At 39.1% G+C, this 15,681-nt stretch overlaps 1 protein-coding gene across 1 annotated transcript; it reads left to right on the top strand.

Moving 5' to 3' along the window:
• Positions 1 to 637: 637 nt before the first annotated feature.
• LOC144630272 (uncharacterized) lies at positions 638 to 13,841 on the top strand. Its single transcript, XM_078488610.1, has 7 exons — positions 638 to 706; positions 982 to 1,417; positions 2,858 to 2,995; positions 3,932 to 4,375; positions 5,048 to 5,050; positions 11,468 to 11,605; positions 13,054 to 13,841. Exons 2-7 carry the CDS (start codon positions 1,102 to 1,104, stop codon positions 13,515 to 13,517), a joined length of 1,503 nt encoding a protein of 500 aa, XP_078344736.1. The 5' UTR covers positions 638 to 706; positions 982 to 1,101; the 3' UTR covers positions 13,518 to 13,841.
• The last annotated feature ends 1,840 nt before the right edge of the window (positions 13,842 to 15,681 follow it).

Below are 15,681 nucleotides of genomic sequence, written 5' to 3'. Positions count from 1 at the left end.
GCCAGACTGTAGCCACCTTTTATTAAATCAAGACAGATATACAAACTGAAAATTCGGTTCGTTATAAATTTAATCCAATCAACGTTTCTGTTTTGATTTCTTTTTTTTTCTCGAGAGTTAAATATTCGCGACATATGCTTGCAAGATGTTATAAATAATGATAATAGGACTCAGTGAGGTACTATTCGGTCTTTATGATACGATCGAGAGATTAACAAAATCGGACGACCGCTTGGCGTGAGTCCGATCTGTTTAATCACGAGTGACGTTAATTTCAGACCGTGAGAATTAGACGACGCAAAGTCCTAAGTAAATGTAAAAAAAAATTCAGACGAAGCGAAACCTGATAACAGTTTATTATCATTGTGCAAAAAGGCATTTTAAAATTGATTTTTTTTATCAATATCAAACAGTATGATGATTCAGTCACAATAGGGAACCAAATAAACATCTCTCGCCTGTTTGTCAAATAATGGCAGTATTGCTTACAAAAAGACCAAACCAACTCTTTGTCAACCTAATTAATACATTAATAACTTATGAGCTAACAGCAAGAAGAGATCGGGAAGTTAATTGGAAATTTCGTTTGTTAACTTAAATAAAATAATAAATCAATATTTCTATTGCGCCTATCCAGGCCTGCTCTAGGCGCAAAACACGGAGGACATCTGCATCGCGTTCTTCAAGTCCCTGTGTCGTTAATAAGGTACGAAATTGTAGAGTTAGTTAGAGTGCTACAAACGGTTGGCTTATTTTTAGTTAAGATTTATCTTCCTTCCTGTTTTGTTATTTATTTGTTATTATTTGTGGGCTTCCTGTAATGTAGTTTTTCTTAAGTGGAGTTCCACTAAAAAAAAAAACTAATATCGATCGATCTATTATAGCCAAGCATCTTTTACTAACTTATGCTAAGGAGACCAAGCTAAGAAAAATGGACCCCCCAAATGGATGTTATAACCATAGCTACTGTTTACGTCTTAGGGAGTTAGTTGATTTCGACAGAGGGAAGCAATGGCTGAGAGGCTTCAACATTAACATACCATTACAAACTCTGTTGTTATTAAGTCTTTTCATTTCGCGTGGATCGAGTCTTTATCCAATATGAATACAAAGTGTTGGCTTTCATTTGCGTTCCTGATGTCCCGGATTGGTATATTTCAAACCTCTGGCCAATGCGGTGATTCAGCGACATATTCCGTAAGAGGAATGTTCCTCAGAGGTCACACGTTTAAAACGTACAAAATTGGATGGCACGAAGGTTGCTATTTCAAGTGCGTTGAAGAAGTTACGTGTCAAAGCTACAACGTCGTCATTGGTCAAAACGTCTGCGAACTGAATAATCGAACTAAGGAAGCAAGACCAGAAGAATTTTTGCCGGATCGGACAAGGTACTACGTGAAACGGGCAAATGACAGAGGTAAAATTTTTACTTCTAGTTTGTTTCTCTTTACCAGCGCAACAACGCAGCATTTTGAAGGCCACAGCTTGGCTTCTTATGTAAGTTTATGTGTTTTATGATCTTTTATCAAATGTAGTTTCGAGTCTATGCTACAAATATTGCTGAATGTGCTAACAGTACTGACCACGGTGTATACAAACATTTGAATAAAATGCATGCATCCCACAAATAAGTAAATTATTCCAACAAGGTGGTAATATGTTGGGTAAACAATTATTTCCTTGTCATTAAAGATGTGAACATTATTCATCGTAGTGTAAGATAGGAATGAACGTTTATTCGTTTGTCTCACGATGGAATCGCTTTGAGTTGTTGATCGCGACGTTTCGACTACTGCTAATCTTCATCAGGCGATCAGGTCGATTGTTTGCGCGTCGCTATTTATGCACGTTGGTTCGCTGCCATTGGTGCATTTCGATCCTCATTATTATTCCGACTAACAGATGTTGTTCCCTCACAGGTCCGATTTGCAGTCAAATGGGTGTTGTATTTTCTGATCGTAGGTATCCATGCTTCAGGAATTTCAATTCCGCTGTGTCTATTGATGACATTGCAGTGGAAACATAGGCCGCCTCAAGATAACTTCTTTCTTTTCTCACCCTTACATTGGGTCAAGCACTTCAAATATAAACAGGCTTTTCCTATCACGGACAGTCGCATCACGGTGCATACTGCCGCAATAATTTTAGTGGAGTGTGTGTTGTTTTTCGGTGCAATCCGGGTCAAACACAATAGCCAATCAACAACGTATTGCTATCTGACATTACAGGGCGCACGGGAATGCGGATTGTCATAAATTGTCCTGCCTGGAGACAGGACAACGGCACCTTTGAAGTTTCGTTCGTTTCGAAAAAATTTGTCCCAGTCAAAACAAGTTGTCCGTTTTAAAAAAAAATTGTCCCAGTCCAAACAAGTTATAAGCACTTGTTATTGTGATTGTTTTCACTTAAAATGACAAAATGTATCGCGCGTACAACGTACAATGTATCGCGCGTACAATCATAAGACAACTGCTTCTTTCTTGTTATGTATTGTTGGACAAGTTTTGCGTCTCAAAAAAAAACGTATTCCCACTTGTTTCTGCAGCAATTGACACAAGACTGAAAAGTTTTGTTATCACGCTTGTTGAATTGCTTGAGGCAAAACGTAACGCGTCCTACTCTTATAAGATCGCGATTTACAACCTCGTACTCATGTCCATGTCTGCAGTAACAAAGTAACACGCGAGAATTGGAGCCCTGCAAAAACCTAAATTAACACGATTCTAAGGAAGTAGTAACTGTTCCCTGAACTACAAAGTATATCCGATATAAATTTTATCTCTACTTCTACTTTTAGCATTTCAATCCAGCATGATTCATTTTTTAATTTATCTATCTTTACTTTTTTATCACACAGTCCCTCTTGGTTCTATTCCGGAGCTTCCTGCCGAATCTTGCAGTGAGATCAAGGCCAGTGAAGGAAGTGAGATGGTTAACGGGGATTACTGGATATACTCTGATGGGAATGGTCAGACAATCCTGGCTCGCTGTGAGGGTGTGGCATCTTACTTAATTGAGAGAGAGCATATTTACATTTTTTTTATAAATTTCTACCGCCTATATAACTTATTTATAATTGAATTGCATCATTACTTAATTTCTCCTCGCCCGTGACTCGCCCGTGATTTCAAAGAGAGTATGCGTGACGTCAAAGAGCTCAGCCTGAAGTTTGGCGGGGAAATTTTATTAGTCGAAACTCCTTGTTTTTTGTATTTCTTGGAGCTCTGTTTGGGCAAAATGGAGATGAACAAACAGACATTTTGACAAACAAAAGCCACTACGAAGAAACAAGGAGTTTCGAGTATTTAAATTTTCCCGCCCAAAACATGCTCCAAGATGGCGGCATTCAGTGGTCGAGTTTTGGGAAAGATTTCGTAGGGTTATAGCGCACTTTGGAGGCTGAAATTGTGGTGAATAACATATCTTTGTATAAACTTTTTATTGGCGTAAAGAAAACAAATGGCCATTCTGGAGTGAACTTCTCCTTTAACTATCAAGATACAGTAGCACGGGTCATCGATTTTTGCATGTAACTGGCTTCCTTATCATGTGCTCTTAAACAATCAAATCATTTATTGTCTTTAACATCCCTCGAGTCATATTATAAGTCATTGACCAGGCTTATTCGGTCAAGATGGCGGGAAATTGGCATCATTTATGGACATCGACAACGTCTCGGTCCATTAACATGCAATGAAAGAACTTAGCTAACTCCCTCCATCTTGCCATCACGCTTGGTCAATAACCCATATGTAATATTGTGTAACCCAAGTTTCATTACTCTTTACTAAACATATAATTCTGTAGCCTTTAACCAGCTAGCTCTTTGTTTTCAATTGTTTCAAATAATACTGATTTGGACTGACCTTTAAACTAGTGATCACAAGTTTCTACTGAGGTAATGTAATGTTTTCGTTTGGATACATTTTAGGAAACTGGCAGAAGATAAACAAAGAACCTGTTTGCTTTGGAGCACGGGAAGACCAGTATGGTGCCTTCAACATCACAAAGAGTGGACGTCTTAAGACAATGAAGCTCATCCACAAGTCGGGGTCGATCAAATGCAACCCACTTTATCCTGCATCCTACTGGGGTTGCAGCAATCCCAATTATGGCAATGATTTCCTAATGACTATCATCGCAAATTCTAACAAAGAATCCATTCTGCCACCCACTGGAGACTTGAGAGAATTCGACGCACAAAGTAGTATTGAGTGTCAGAAGAAAAAGCACTTTTACAGTCTTGATGGAACTAGCCACACATCTCCTGAGCTCGTTTTCCGCGACCTGTCAAATCAATTGTCCGTTTCCCGCAACCAGGAATTGCAGATATGGTACGGACAGGATTGGATTGACTGTTGGGACGATGGCAACAGTGGAGCAGCATGTGTTGATGTGTATGCGTGGTATGCTTAAAGTCACACACAAGTCCCTGGCTTATCTGGAACTTTTTGGAGTTAATAATCAATTTACGTTCAATTTAAACAAAGACAGTGAAATCGATGTATACGTTCCTAAAATTAGTCTTATTCGGTAATTCAGTTGTGGGGTAACAGAAAATGCAAAAAGGAAGCAACTTACTGAAATGTTAAGAATAGTTTAAACAAGTTGCACCGAACGTTTATCAAGGCGAATAAACGTGTTATTTGCTGTCATTCGTCAGTTCATACATTTGCTTCAGTGGTATTAAAATACTTGTATCGCTTTTATCCTGTGTAACGTATTTTAATCCATTTTTAAAATGGCTAATGTATGCAATTTGCAGTTTCTGTGTTATGCTGCCCTGATCTGTAATTTACGGGTAAGGTTAATTGACATAAGTATGTATAAACATTATACGTGCACTTCTACTTTATAAAAGGTTAATCAAAAACACTCTTAGTTTCTTCAATACTGTCTTCACTCAACATGAATAGCCAAGGCAGAAAGTTCAATCCATCCAGGGTTTTACCATCTTCAGGTCTAACGGAAAGGAGTCGAGAGTACAGGGAGTTGTCTATTAATAAGAAGTGGTGAAGGTGCGCGCGGGAGACGGTGGTCTGGCTAGGTGGTGTGGGGGGGGGGGGTGGGGTGGGGGTTGGGGGTAGGGAAGTCCTAGATCACGTAGCGAGAACTTAAACGGATTAATTGGGTGATTTTACACTTCACGAAAAACGAGTCAAAAAAAGTGGGGCGATGAGACAAAAAGGAGAGGGGTGGGGGGTGGGATTTATGTTTCCACTTTCCTTACCTGTCCCTTCCAGATCTCGTCCTTTCTTCAGCAGCTCCCCTTTTTTGTGCATTTTCATTTATTTTTTTTACTTATTTCGCTCGGTTCCCGACTTCTTAAAACTCACGCTTCTCACTATCTTACCTCCCTGGTATCCCTTCCGCCCTACATTCGCCCACAGCCTTAAATCTTTTGTAAGTGCCTACAAATAATAATAAAAAAAACTTATTTGAAAGTCATTACAAGATATGTTCTCTCCTACCGTTCTACAGATATAAAAGTTTTGTACGACCGTGACACAAAATACAACGTTAAATTAAAAATGAACTTAACTCGTAGCGATTAACGATCTATTCAGTGCGTAGGCTTATTTCCCCTTTCTCTAAAGCTGACTGTATATAAATTAATTTTACTGCTACGCGGGGACGGGGGTGGAGAGGGGGGGGGGGGGTGGTAAATGTCTATATTGACACTGCACCCTTGAAGATCATGGAGGCAGCGTGGATGAATGTGTTGTAATTCTGAGGTCCTTGGTTCCAGCCCTCCCCACTGCCACTTCACTGGGATCGTCCCCATTTTCTAAATAGCCAACTAGTCTGCCCCTTGCCAGTTGTGATTTTTAACTGATTTTTGAACCATGTTATAGTCATTTAAAAGTCTTGTTTCTTGTTTCAGTGGCGTGCCTGGAAACTACAGTAGCTAACTCGACACTAAGTGCATAACCACTAGACACGACATTTACATTGACATGTTTTATATTTACTGCGTCTAAGTCCAGATGTATCTGTGTAAAAATATTAAAACCAAATTGCAGCAGCAAAGGTGACAAAAATACATGTAATGTTTTCCACTTCTTCTACTTCTTTCCTATAACACAAAAATCACTCAAACGTCAATTATCGAAAAAGCACAGTTATCTTGTACAGTACGCTAAGGGATTTCTACACAATGCAAAATAATTTCGCTGCGCCTAAATATAACCAAAATCCTGGGGAGGGGTTTCATACCCCCTGTACGACAGTGGGGGTTTGAGTTTGCTTGTACGTCCAAGGGTTAAGAAGTTGTGTTTCATGGCTTGTTTTTGCGACAATTTCGCCAGCAAACTGACAAAGACCGAACAAAGTCATCCCAACTTCGTTTAGTATCCAAAATCAGAGATTTCTGACATGAAGAGTTTGGAATCTGGTCCAAAATTCTCAGCTAGTCCGCTATCCGCTGTATTTTCGAAATTCGCGCATCCGCTAAATCGGCCAACTTAATCACCCCCTCCTTATATAGTTACCCTCTCTAATGTGAAAGGAAAAAACATGTTTTTATCTTCACTTTTAGCTATTATTTTCTAGTTGGCCCATGCACCAATTCAACAACGATCACTGCATATTCATATAAAAAAAATAGAAACTTAATTGAAACAGCTTGATTAAAAATAGAAGGCAGGTGTTAAGCATGTTATGCTTACTAGACAGCCAAAACAGCGAAACTCACGCAAACATCACTTCTTAATTAATATCAAAGTGAATAAATTGATCAAAACAAAATTAAATGACAAAAACGCCAATAAGAATTTGGGCAGCAGTACACTAATTTTAAGATCGCATTGTTAAGCATATTTTTCATATCGTCTCAACACATGAAGGACAACGGGTCATTCTGCCTCAGGAGTAAGGTAAGTTGAATGAAGCTTGTAAAGAAATTTATACATGCAGCTAGGCATTTTCACCTGCGTTTAAACTAATACGCGCTAGAAGGAAGTTGCGTACGGAATTCTTTATTTTGGACCACATTGCAGATTCTGTCTGCCAAGCTGACTTTTTTGGTGAGTGCGAGATCTCGAGAATGTTGAGATCCTTTTTAGACTTCAGTGAGTTGATTGATTGACAAAAAATTAAAAGTCACGTGAAAGGTAATAAGAATTATGCAGAAACAGTGGTGGGTAGCGGTCTGTTAATTTGGAGTTCCGTTTGTTAACAGTTATTCCTATCAAGACGTCAATAGAAAAAGGTATCGGGAGTCGGCCTACTTCAATTCCTGATTTGGAAATAGGTAAGGAATGATGGATTATTTTAGAGATTCGCATGCATTTATATTAAGTCATGTTATTTTTTTATAGGGCATCATGTAAAAGCGACCTTTAAAAGGTGTGCTTATATTTTCGAGAAAACATTTTAAACACTTTTACCCAAAATTCTGATTCTGGACCTATTTGTAACTCATAAGGCAGTCCAAATATTTAACAACAGGTTTTCTTACTTGACATGTGTTAATCCTTGAAAAGTTTTCGTTTTTGCAAGATAATAATTTTACTGTTCTTTCTCAGGTGCTTCCTTGCACTCGCATACCAAGGGTGAGACCTTTGTCGTCGTCGGGTAAAGTTAGAATTTCATTATTCCCATTCACGTTAATTTCTTTTATCAAGGTGATTAGTACTTTCTCTTTAATATTGAAAGGAGTTAAAAGGTAGAACACGAAAACTTATGCGTTTATAGAAGAAAATTGCGTCGGGAGTTTGATAAACTCGTTGTTTCGGGACGTATTGCAGCTAAACCAAAGCGAAAAAAATAGGTCACCAAGGGTGACATGAGTCTAATGCCGTATGGCACAGTGATACAGATTGCGCGGTTTTCGTAAGCCGGTTAAAATTGGTTAGAGGTTTGTGTTCGGGAGTTTAATTTAAAATGCTTATAGCAAGCTAGGGGCAGCGTGGATGATTATGGATGAAAACGAAACAGTCATAAATGTTATATGCTTCACAAAATTTAAAGTATGAACAGGAGTTGATGTTATTTCTTCCGTATTGTCCGTAAAAGCAGAAACGATTAAACATTTGGACAAGATTGCGTGACGATTTACAAAAAGCATGTTCATTACAACAAGGGTTGAAGAACTTCACATCGTTTTCTTTCAGATTTTTCACCATTTTGATGATGACTCTTGAAACAGATTTTGCAATAAAAGCACTTGAAATAGTGACTGTAACTCCATTGTACTGTAAGCACTTAGTGACAGATTTTCCTAAAAACGGGTGTAAATGCTCACGTCAATATAATGATGACCTTTGAACGCTGGAAACTAGGCAATTATTATCGAGCTACCATACACAGGAGCGAAGACTGTTTATCATGATGTACAAATTTCGCGAATCATCACTTCCATATCAATGTAACCATTTTATGATTTTTCTAGCTGTAAGAAAACTTAAGATCTCTGAGAGTCGTAAAAGCATGAAATTCGATTTCAGTGTATGGCAAAGGCCGGGACAGTGTAATACTGCAAAGCGGCCAAACAAACGCATTTTGATTTAGTCGCGTAACTTGATTTACATTTATCCATGTACATCTTTTATTTTTGAAGGTTTTTGTTTGCACTGTAAAGAAAAAATTGGTCAAAATTCGAATGACTTAAATACAAAAACCGAGGTAAAGTTTTCTATTTTTAAAAACAAAATAAATATTTGCTCGCATTGTGTAAATAAACGCGAGTCGCCGTCGAAATATTTTTTCTCAAAGACGTCTTGCTTTTTAAGCAAGACGAAAACACAAGTGCTTAACTGAACTGAAAACGAAGATTTATTTTCACAAAAAGCTTACAAATGTCTTAACTGGAAAATTATTTCGTCCTGTTCAAGTGTTGAATAATCGTGACTTGAGAAAGAACTTTTAATTATGCGTGGGAACACGTGTCGCTGATTGGCTGTTTTTAATTGAAACTAATCGTGCGTGTCCGTACGGAGTCCGTTCTTGCAGCTGATCATTGTTTTCTACATTACAGCGAACGATTATCGATCCCGAACCATTCCCTTGGGATTGCTAACAGCTTTTTTCATATAACAAAGAGTCTAATGCGCATGCGCAAAGCACACGGAAGCATTAGACTCAAAAACAGAGAAAACACCTGCATCACGCTGTCCCTGTGTCGTAAATAAGGTTGGAAACTTCCATGATGTTGTTTTTGTTTTCGAAGAATACTGCAAATAGTTGCCTTATTTTTGCCAAGCATGTAAAACTTAATTTGCCAAATTTCCTTCAAGTTCATGGGACTAAGCCTAGAAAAAACTGACCCTCAAATGGATACATAACCATAGCTGTGGTTTTGCGTACAAGAGAGGTCACCAATTTCTTCAACACACTCGCAAGGCGATTGTTGGGATGCCTCAACAATAACAATGCCATTTCAAACACTGTTGTCATTAAATCCCTTTCTTTCGCTTTGTAGTTTTCCTTTTATTTCAGCATGTAATACTCAATCCAATATAAATCCAAAGTTCTGGCTCTCAAATCTGTTTATTTCGTTTACTAAACAAATCCGTTTATTTCGCTTGTAGCACTGCAGACACTGACATAGTCATTCCAATATGAATCGAAAGTTCTGGCTCTCAGTTGCGTTTTTGATGTCCCGGATTGGTATATTTGAAGCTGCTGTCCAATGTCACCAAAAAGAAAACTCCATCGGGCAAATGTACCTCAGAGGTCACACGTTCAAAACGTACAAGGTTGGATGGCCTCACGAGTGCTTTTTATGGTGTGACGAAGAAGTGACGTGCCAAAGTTTTAACTTCCATATTGGTCAAAATGTCTGCGAACTCAACAATAGAACTAAGGAAGCAAGACCGGAAGATTTTATGCCGGATCAGACCAAGTACTACATGAAACGAGCAAACAACAGAGGTGATTTTTTTCTTGTTTGCTTCTTTCTTTTTCAACGCGGCAACGCGGCCATTTTGAAGCCCACAGCTTGTATGGCTTCATATATGCTAGTTTATGTGTTTTATCTAATTTCGCCTCGAGCCTAGTATGTTACAGACCTCTCTGGCACAGACATTCTAACGAAATCCATATATCTAAAAAATAGAAAAGAGTACCGTTCCAACATCGTCCTGGCAACATAAACAAGGTGGTAAATATTCTGGGTTAACAATTAATTCCTTGCCTTGCATTTTAGCTAGACTAAACAGAACTAGTAATACGTGACTCGCAGGGCCTCGCGAAGCTCTGGGTTGGGGAGGGAGGGAGGGGGGTGTTTTAACTAAGGAGTGATAACCGGTTTAACCGGTGATTTGTTATTGTTGCCTAGTAAGGGACATGGTCGCGACACCCTCGTTCCCAGGGTCTACTCCGCTTTGAAAATGGCGGCTCTTTCTGGTTCGTAAAGAGGTATAAAGCGTTGGGAAGCGCAGGCTATTTTCAAAATCATCGACAAATTATTGAATATTCGCATTTTGGACATTTATTTTAGGGCATTTAAAAAAAAAAAGAAGAACGAATGGCAAGAGCCGGATTCGAACCCTCCGCCCACGCGCCCCTGATGGCCATGAAAGGTTTTAGCCTGAATAGGCGTTGAGGGAGTATTATGTGGAAATCAGTGTTATTTTAATCCGAAAAGAAAAACGATAAAAATGAAAGGCTCAGGATTCGAATAATAATAATAAAAAGAAAAACCTTAGCCGGATTCGAACCCCCGCCCTCAGTCCCGAAGATCTGATTTGAAGTTCGACGCTCACACCATTGGGCCACCAGCGCGCGGCCGTGTGACGTCATTTCCGCCAGACACCAAGCTCACAAATATGACCGTAAACTCCACACGATATTTCATCCCGCCTGAGCCCTTTGAGGGACAAAATTATACACCCCGCTACGCTCGGCCTTCGGCCTCGCTTCGCGAGGAATAAATCTTCAGTTATGTTTTTGCTTGAGAAACAAATCCTCCGTTTCTATAACAATGACAGCGTAGACCTTTCGCTCCCGAGATGCAGTGTGTTGAGAGATCAAGCCGCAGTCAAGAGTTTTTAAACTTATTCGGCGAAGCAGTATGAAGACTCAGGAAGACCATTAACTTTATCACAACTTCAAAACAAACAACAAATGTTTATTTTTTTAGATAAAATTTTCGTGTTACGTCACTTGAATGCGAAGAAGCAAGATTGAGACTGAGAAGGTTTGTAATCACGCTTGCAGAATTGCTTGAGGCAATATTTAAAGCCACGAGCGTCCTAATTTTAAAACGGCGCATTGCCATCTTAAAAGATGCGGTTTGCAACGTCTTATTCATGCCCATGTCTGTAGTAACAAAGTTACGTGCGAGAATTGGCGCCTTGTTAAAATAAAAATTAACATGATTCTGAGGGAGTAGTAACTGTTCCCTGAACTGCAAAGTATATCTGATATAAGTTATATTCTTCTTGCTAGAATTTCCAGCACTATGATATTGCAAAAATCGCCTTCGATTTTCAAGGATTTTATTTTTTATATATTTATCACGCAGTCCCTCTCGGTTCTATTCCGGAGATTCCTGCCGAATCTTGCGGTGAGATCAAGGCCAATGAAGGAAATGAGATGGTTAACGGCGATTACTGGATATACTCTGATGGGAATGGTCAGACAATCCTGGCTCGCTGTGAAGGTACAGCCTTTAAGTTAACTGATAGCATAGTTTATAGCCTGTACCGCCTCCATAAAATAACAGTTAATCAATCAATAAATGAGCTTGAGTGCGTAGATCAATCAATCAATCAATCAGCCGATCAATTTTAGGCCAAGTAGTATCTTTTTTGTTTTTCTTAAATTTTTACTGAGTAAGAAGAGTCAAGTTCGAGTCACGAGTCAAGTTCGATTCAAATGTTTTTTCTCACCTTTATTCAGCAAGATCTTTTGACTAGAAGTAATAATGTCAAAAAATGTCGCAGAGGTAAATTAAGACCTCATCAGCGTTAGCAGTTAGGTTTTTCACACGACAAAGTTTTCCGATGCAGACGCGATCGCGAAGTCCTATTTGTATTTTGAAGCGATATAATTAAAACTTTAAACTACCGGTATTCCTTGCTCCGTCTTTCAATTCTATGTTTATAAAACAATTCCGGAATGAATTTCATCGCCTTTCCATATGCTTTTGCCAGTGGCTTCTTAGCGGCTTTTCTTGGGCGACGAAGAATATTTTCCCCATTAAATTCGCGAAATTAACATCGCGTTCTATTTCGAGAAGCGGCGACGGACTCGCCGTTTCAATCAGTGATATTTTGATGCACAGTTGGAATTCATATAATTTTTGTTTCAATTTTTGTTTTATTAGATTTAGAATAACTTTTTATCGGGCAGCTCCGAATTTGGCATCAGTCTTGCATTACTCGCAATTTGAGAGAAATGGAGCGCTTGCATTACCGTCGGTATGTCCCGGAGTCCCAGAAATGGGGGAAAAATTTTTTTACAGAGACCTTGTTTTGTCATGTCTCCTGATGTATTCATTTTGTGCTGAAAAAGTGAAAGAATCAACAAATATCCAGGCATTTTCGAGTAATGCCTTTTAACTGTATAGCTGGAATCAAGCAAGCTTTGAAAAAAAAGCGTGACCTTTGCACACTTTTGTCATATTTTGGACGTCACGTCACGATTGGTGTTACTAATATTTCGGCCGCCGCTTGTCCGTTCGCTCACGCAGGCAACATTCAAGTTCCCTTGATAAGTGCTTTTTAAATATAATTTTTGTGTCGTTGAAGTGGAACCTCTGCCTCAGTTGTGAGTAATTAATATAAATAGGAAACTGTTACGATCAAATTCACTGGGATGCCAAGGAATGTTTACTTCTTTGAAAAGCAGCTGCGAACCGATGAAGGAATCAGCTCTCGCAATCGGCATTAAGAGCCAAGTCTTGCTGTTCCTGCACTTCTGGTACAACATTTTGTATGTAATACAGCAATCAAAACCAACAGAACAAAAATAAATTTAAAAAAAACTTGACTCGAACTTGACTCGTGACTCGAACTTGACTCGGGCTCGAACTTGACTCGTGGTACGAACAAACTCGACAAACTCGAATGATATGAAATTGTAAGGTTTTTTTTTTTTTTAATTTAGAGAGCTGGCAGAAGATAAACGCAGAACCTGTTTGCTTTGGAGCGCGAGGTAACAAGTATGGTGCCTTCAACATCACAAAGAGTGGACGTCTAAGGACAATGAAGCTCATCCACAAATCGGGGTCGGTCAAATGCAACCCAAATTTCAGTGCGTCCTACTGGGGTTGCAGGAATTTGGCGGCGTATGGCAATAACGCTCTACTGACTATCATCACAAATGCCAACAAAGAAGCCGTCCTGCCACCTGCTGGAGACTTACAGAGTAGTTGCGGCAAAAACCACTTTTACCGTCTTGACGGAACTAGCCACACATCAACAGAGCTCGTCTTTCGCAACTTGTCCAATCAGCTGTCTGTGTCGCGCAATCAGGAACTTCAGATATGGTACGGACAGGATTGGATTGACTGTAGTGAAGATGACAACAGTGGCACAACATGTGTTGATGTGTATGCGTGGTTCGCTTAAAGCTAAGCACATCAGTTTGTGGCTTATCTGAAAGATTTTAGAGAATATAATTAAATCAAGTTCAGTTTAGACAAAGACACTGAAAACGTCAACGTAAACGCTCCTAATATAAATCTTGTTCAGTAACATAGTTGCAACGTAAAAGGAAATGTAAAAAGACAGTAAGCTACTGAAATGCTAGGAGTAGTTAAAACAAATTGTATTTTCGCAATATTGTAGTTGTTCTACATCAAGTGTGTCAGTATCTTTAAAGATATTAGCTTCGTTCTGGGCTATAGTATAGATACAAATGAAGGATAAATAACAGTAACTAAACACTTTATCTTTCGGATCTCGTCCTTTCTTCAGTGGCTCCCCTTTTTCGTGCTTTTTCATTTTTTTACCTATTTCCTTCGGTTTCCGACTTCTGAAAACTCCCGCTTCTCGATATCGTACCTCCCTTGTATCCCTTCCGCACTATATTAGCCTACAGCTGTCAAAAATCTTTTGTTAGTGCCTATAAAATGAACCAGAAACAAGCTAATTTCGAAAGTCCTTTCAAAATATGTTTTCTTCTAGTATTCTACAGATATAAAAGATTTTTTACGACGGCGACGCCAAATATAACGTAAAAACAAAAATGAAGTTAAACTCATAGTTTTTACCGATCTATTCAGTGTACAGGCTTATTTTCCCCTTTTCTGAGGATGGCTGTATTTCAACTGGTACCCACTCCCCCTTGCAAAATATTAATGCTTTGCGGAGGAGGAGGTGGAGAATGTCTACATTGATGCCCCTGAGGATAGCGTTGAGGGTCAATAACAAATTAGCCTAATAACTGCTATTATTATACGTTATAGTCACTAGCTGTGTTATCATTGGCTAAGAGCCCACAGATAATTCTGGGAATCCGCGCAACCTACAGATAAGTGAATAATCTGCTAGCAGATAATTCACTAATCTGTAGGTTGCGCGCGCAGTGCATGATTTCCAAGAGCAATGCGGCAGGCATCTGGCGGCGAAGGAAATTCGTAGTTTGTCTATTCCTTTCTTCAACCTCAAATGATTTGACCTGAGTTGAAAAATTGCTGGACGATAAATTCTCAGAAAACACAAAATGATTGACATCCGCAATTAGCACAACTTTTGAAACAGGTTGAAATTGTTTGTCATTATTTTCTTTACCAGAAAAACAATGTATAATAAAACAATTATTAGATTCGGATTTTGTGTTATTCGACATAATCAAGGTCTCGATAAGTGTTATCAGCCTCAGCCTTCGGCTTCGGATGATAACACTTACCTCGGCCTTTATTATTCCGGATATCACAAATGCCAAAGGCTCCAAAATACCTCACGGGTTGAAATTATAATAACGATATGTATTGAAACTCAAGCGAAAAGAAACAAAAACTTTGGGCTTGTTTTTCGTGCAATTTTCTATGCTGATTTTTATTTTAATTTCAACCCATGAGGTATTTTGGAGCCTTTGGCGTCATTTTCTCCCTATTTGCAACCAAGCCTTGGAACAAGGTTGTTTAATGGCGGCCGTAAATTATCGGAAATAAACGTTAAAATAAAACGACTTCTGACGTTGGTAATGGATTGAAAATTGGCAAGGTGAGTAAGAAAGTCTTATTGTACACGAAAATGTAAAAAATGGAAATCGAAAATTTGATCATAGTGGCACTTTAAGCCCCGGAAAACTAAGACCCGGAAAGCTAAGACCCCCGGAAAGCTAAGAACCGGAGAGCTAAGACCCCCGGAAAACTAAGACCCGGATAGCTAAGACCCCCGGAAAACTAAGACCCGGAAAGCTAAGACCCCCGGAAAACTAAGACCCGGAAAGCTAAGACCCCTATTTTTTAATTTAAGGGAAAGTCATTCCTCAAAGCTCACTATACCTTGATTAAAGCTGTCCGGAATACTTAAAGTGGTAAAATGAATTAATCGTCTCAATATACGTGTCTCCTTGCCTTCTACTTTCTTCTGAAGCCGCCATTTTGTTTTTGCGGAAGCTGGAAACTAGTTATTGCGGTAGACCGTATTGGCGGGTAAACTGGAGCGAGCGCAGTAATCTTAAGGGCAAACTGTACCCAAAAATTCCTTTACAATGGCCGCGGCCGCACTTAGAGAGTTGACTAGGATAATATTTTAGAAACCCGGTTAAAAGTTTCCCGCATCT

The sequence above is a fragment of the Oculina patagonica genome, chromosome 11 (genome assembly GCF_052425735.1).
Source record: "Oculina patagonica isolate OP01 chromosome 11, crgOcupat, whole genome shotgun sequence".
Taxonomy (NCBI): Eukaryota; Metazoa; Cnidaria; class Anthozoa; order Scleractinia; family Oculinidae; genus Oculina; species Oculina patagonica.
The sequence above is the reverse complement of the archived record's forward strand: the minus strand, read 5'-3'. Positions and strand labels throughout refer to the sequence as shown.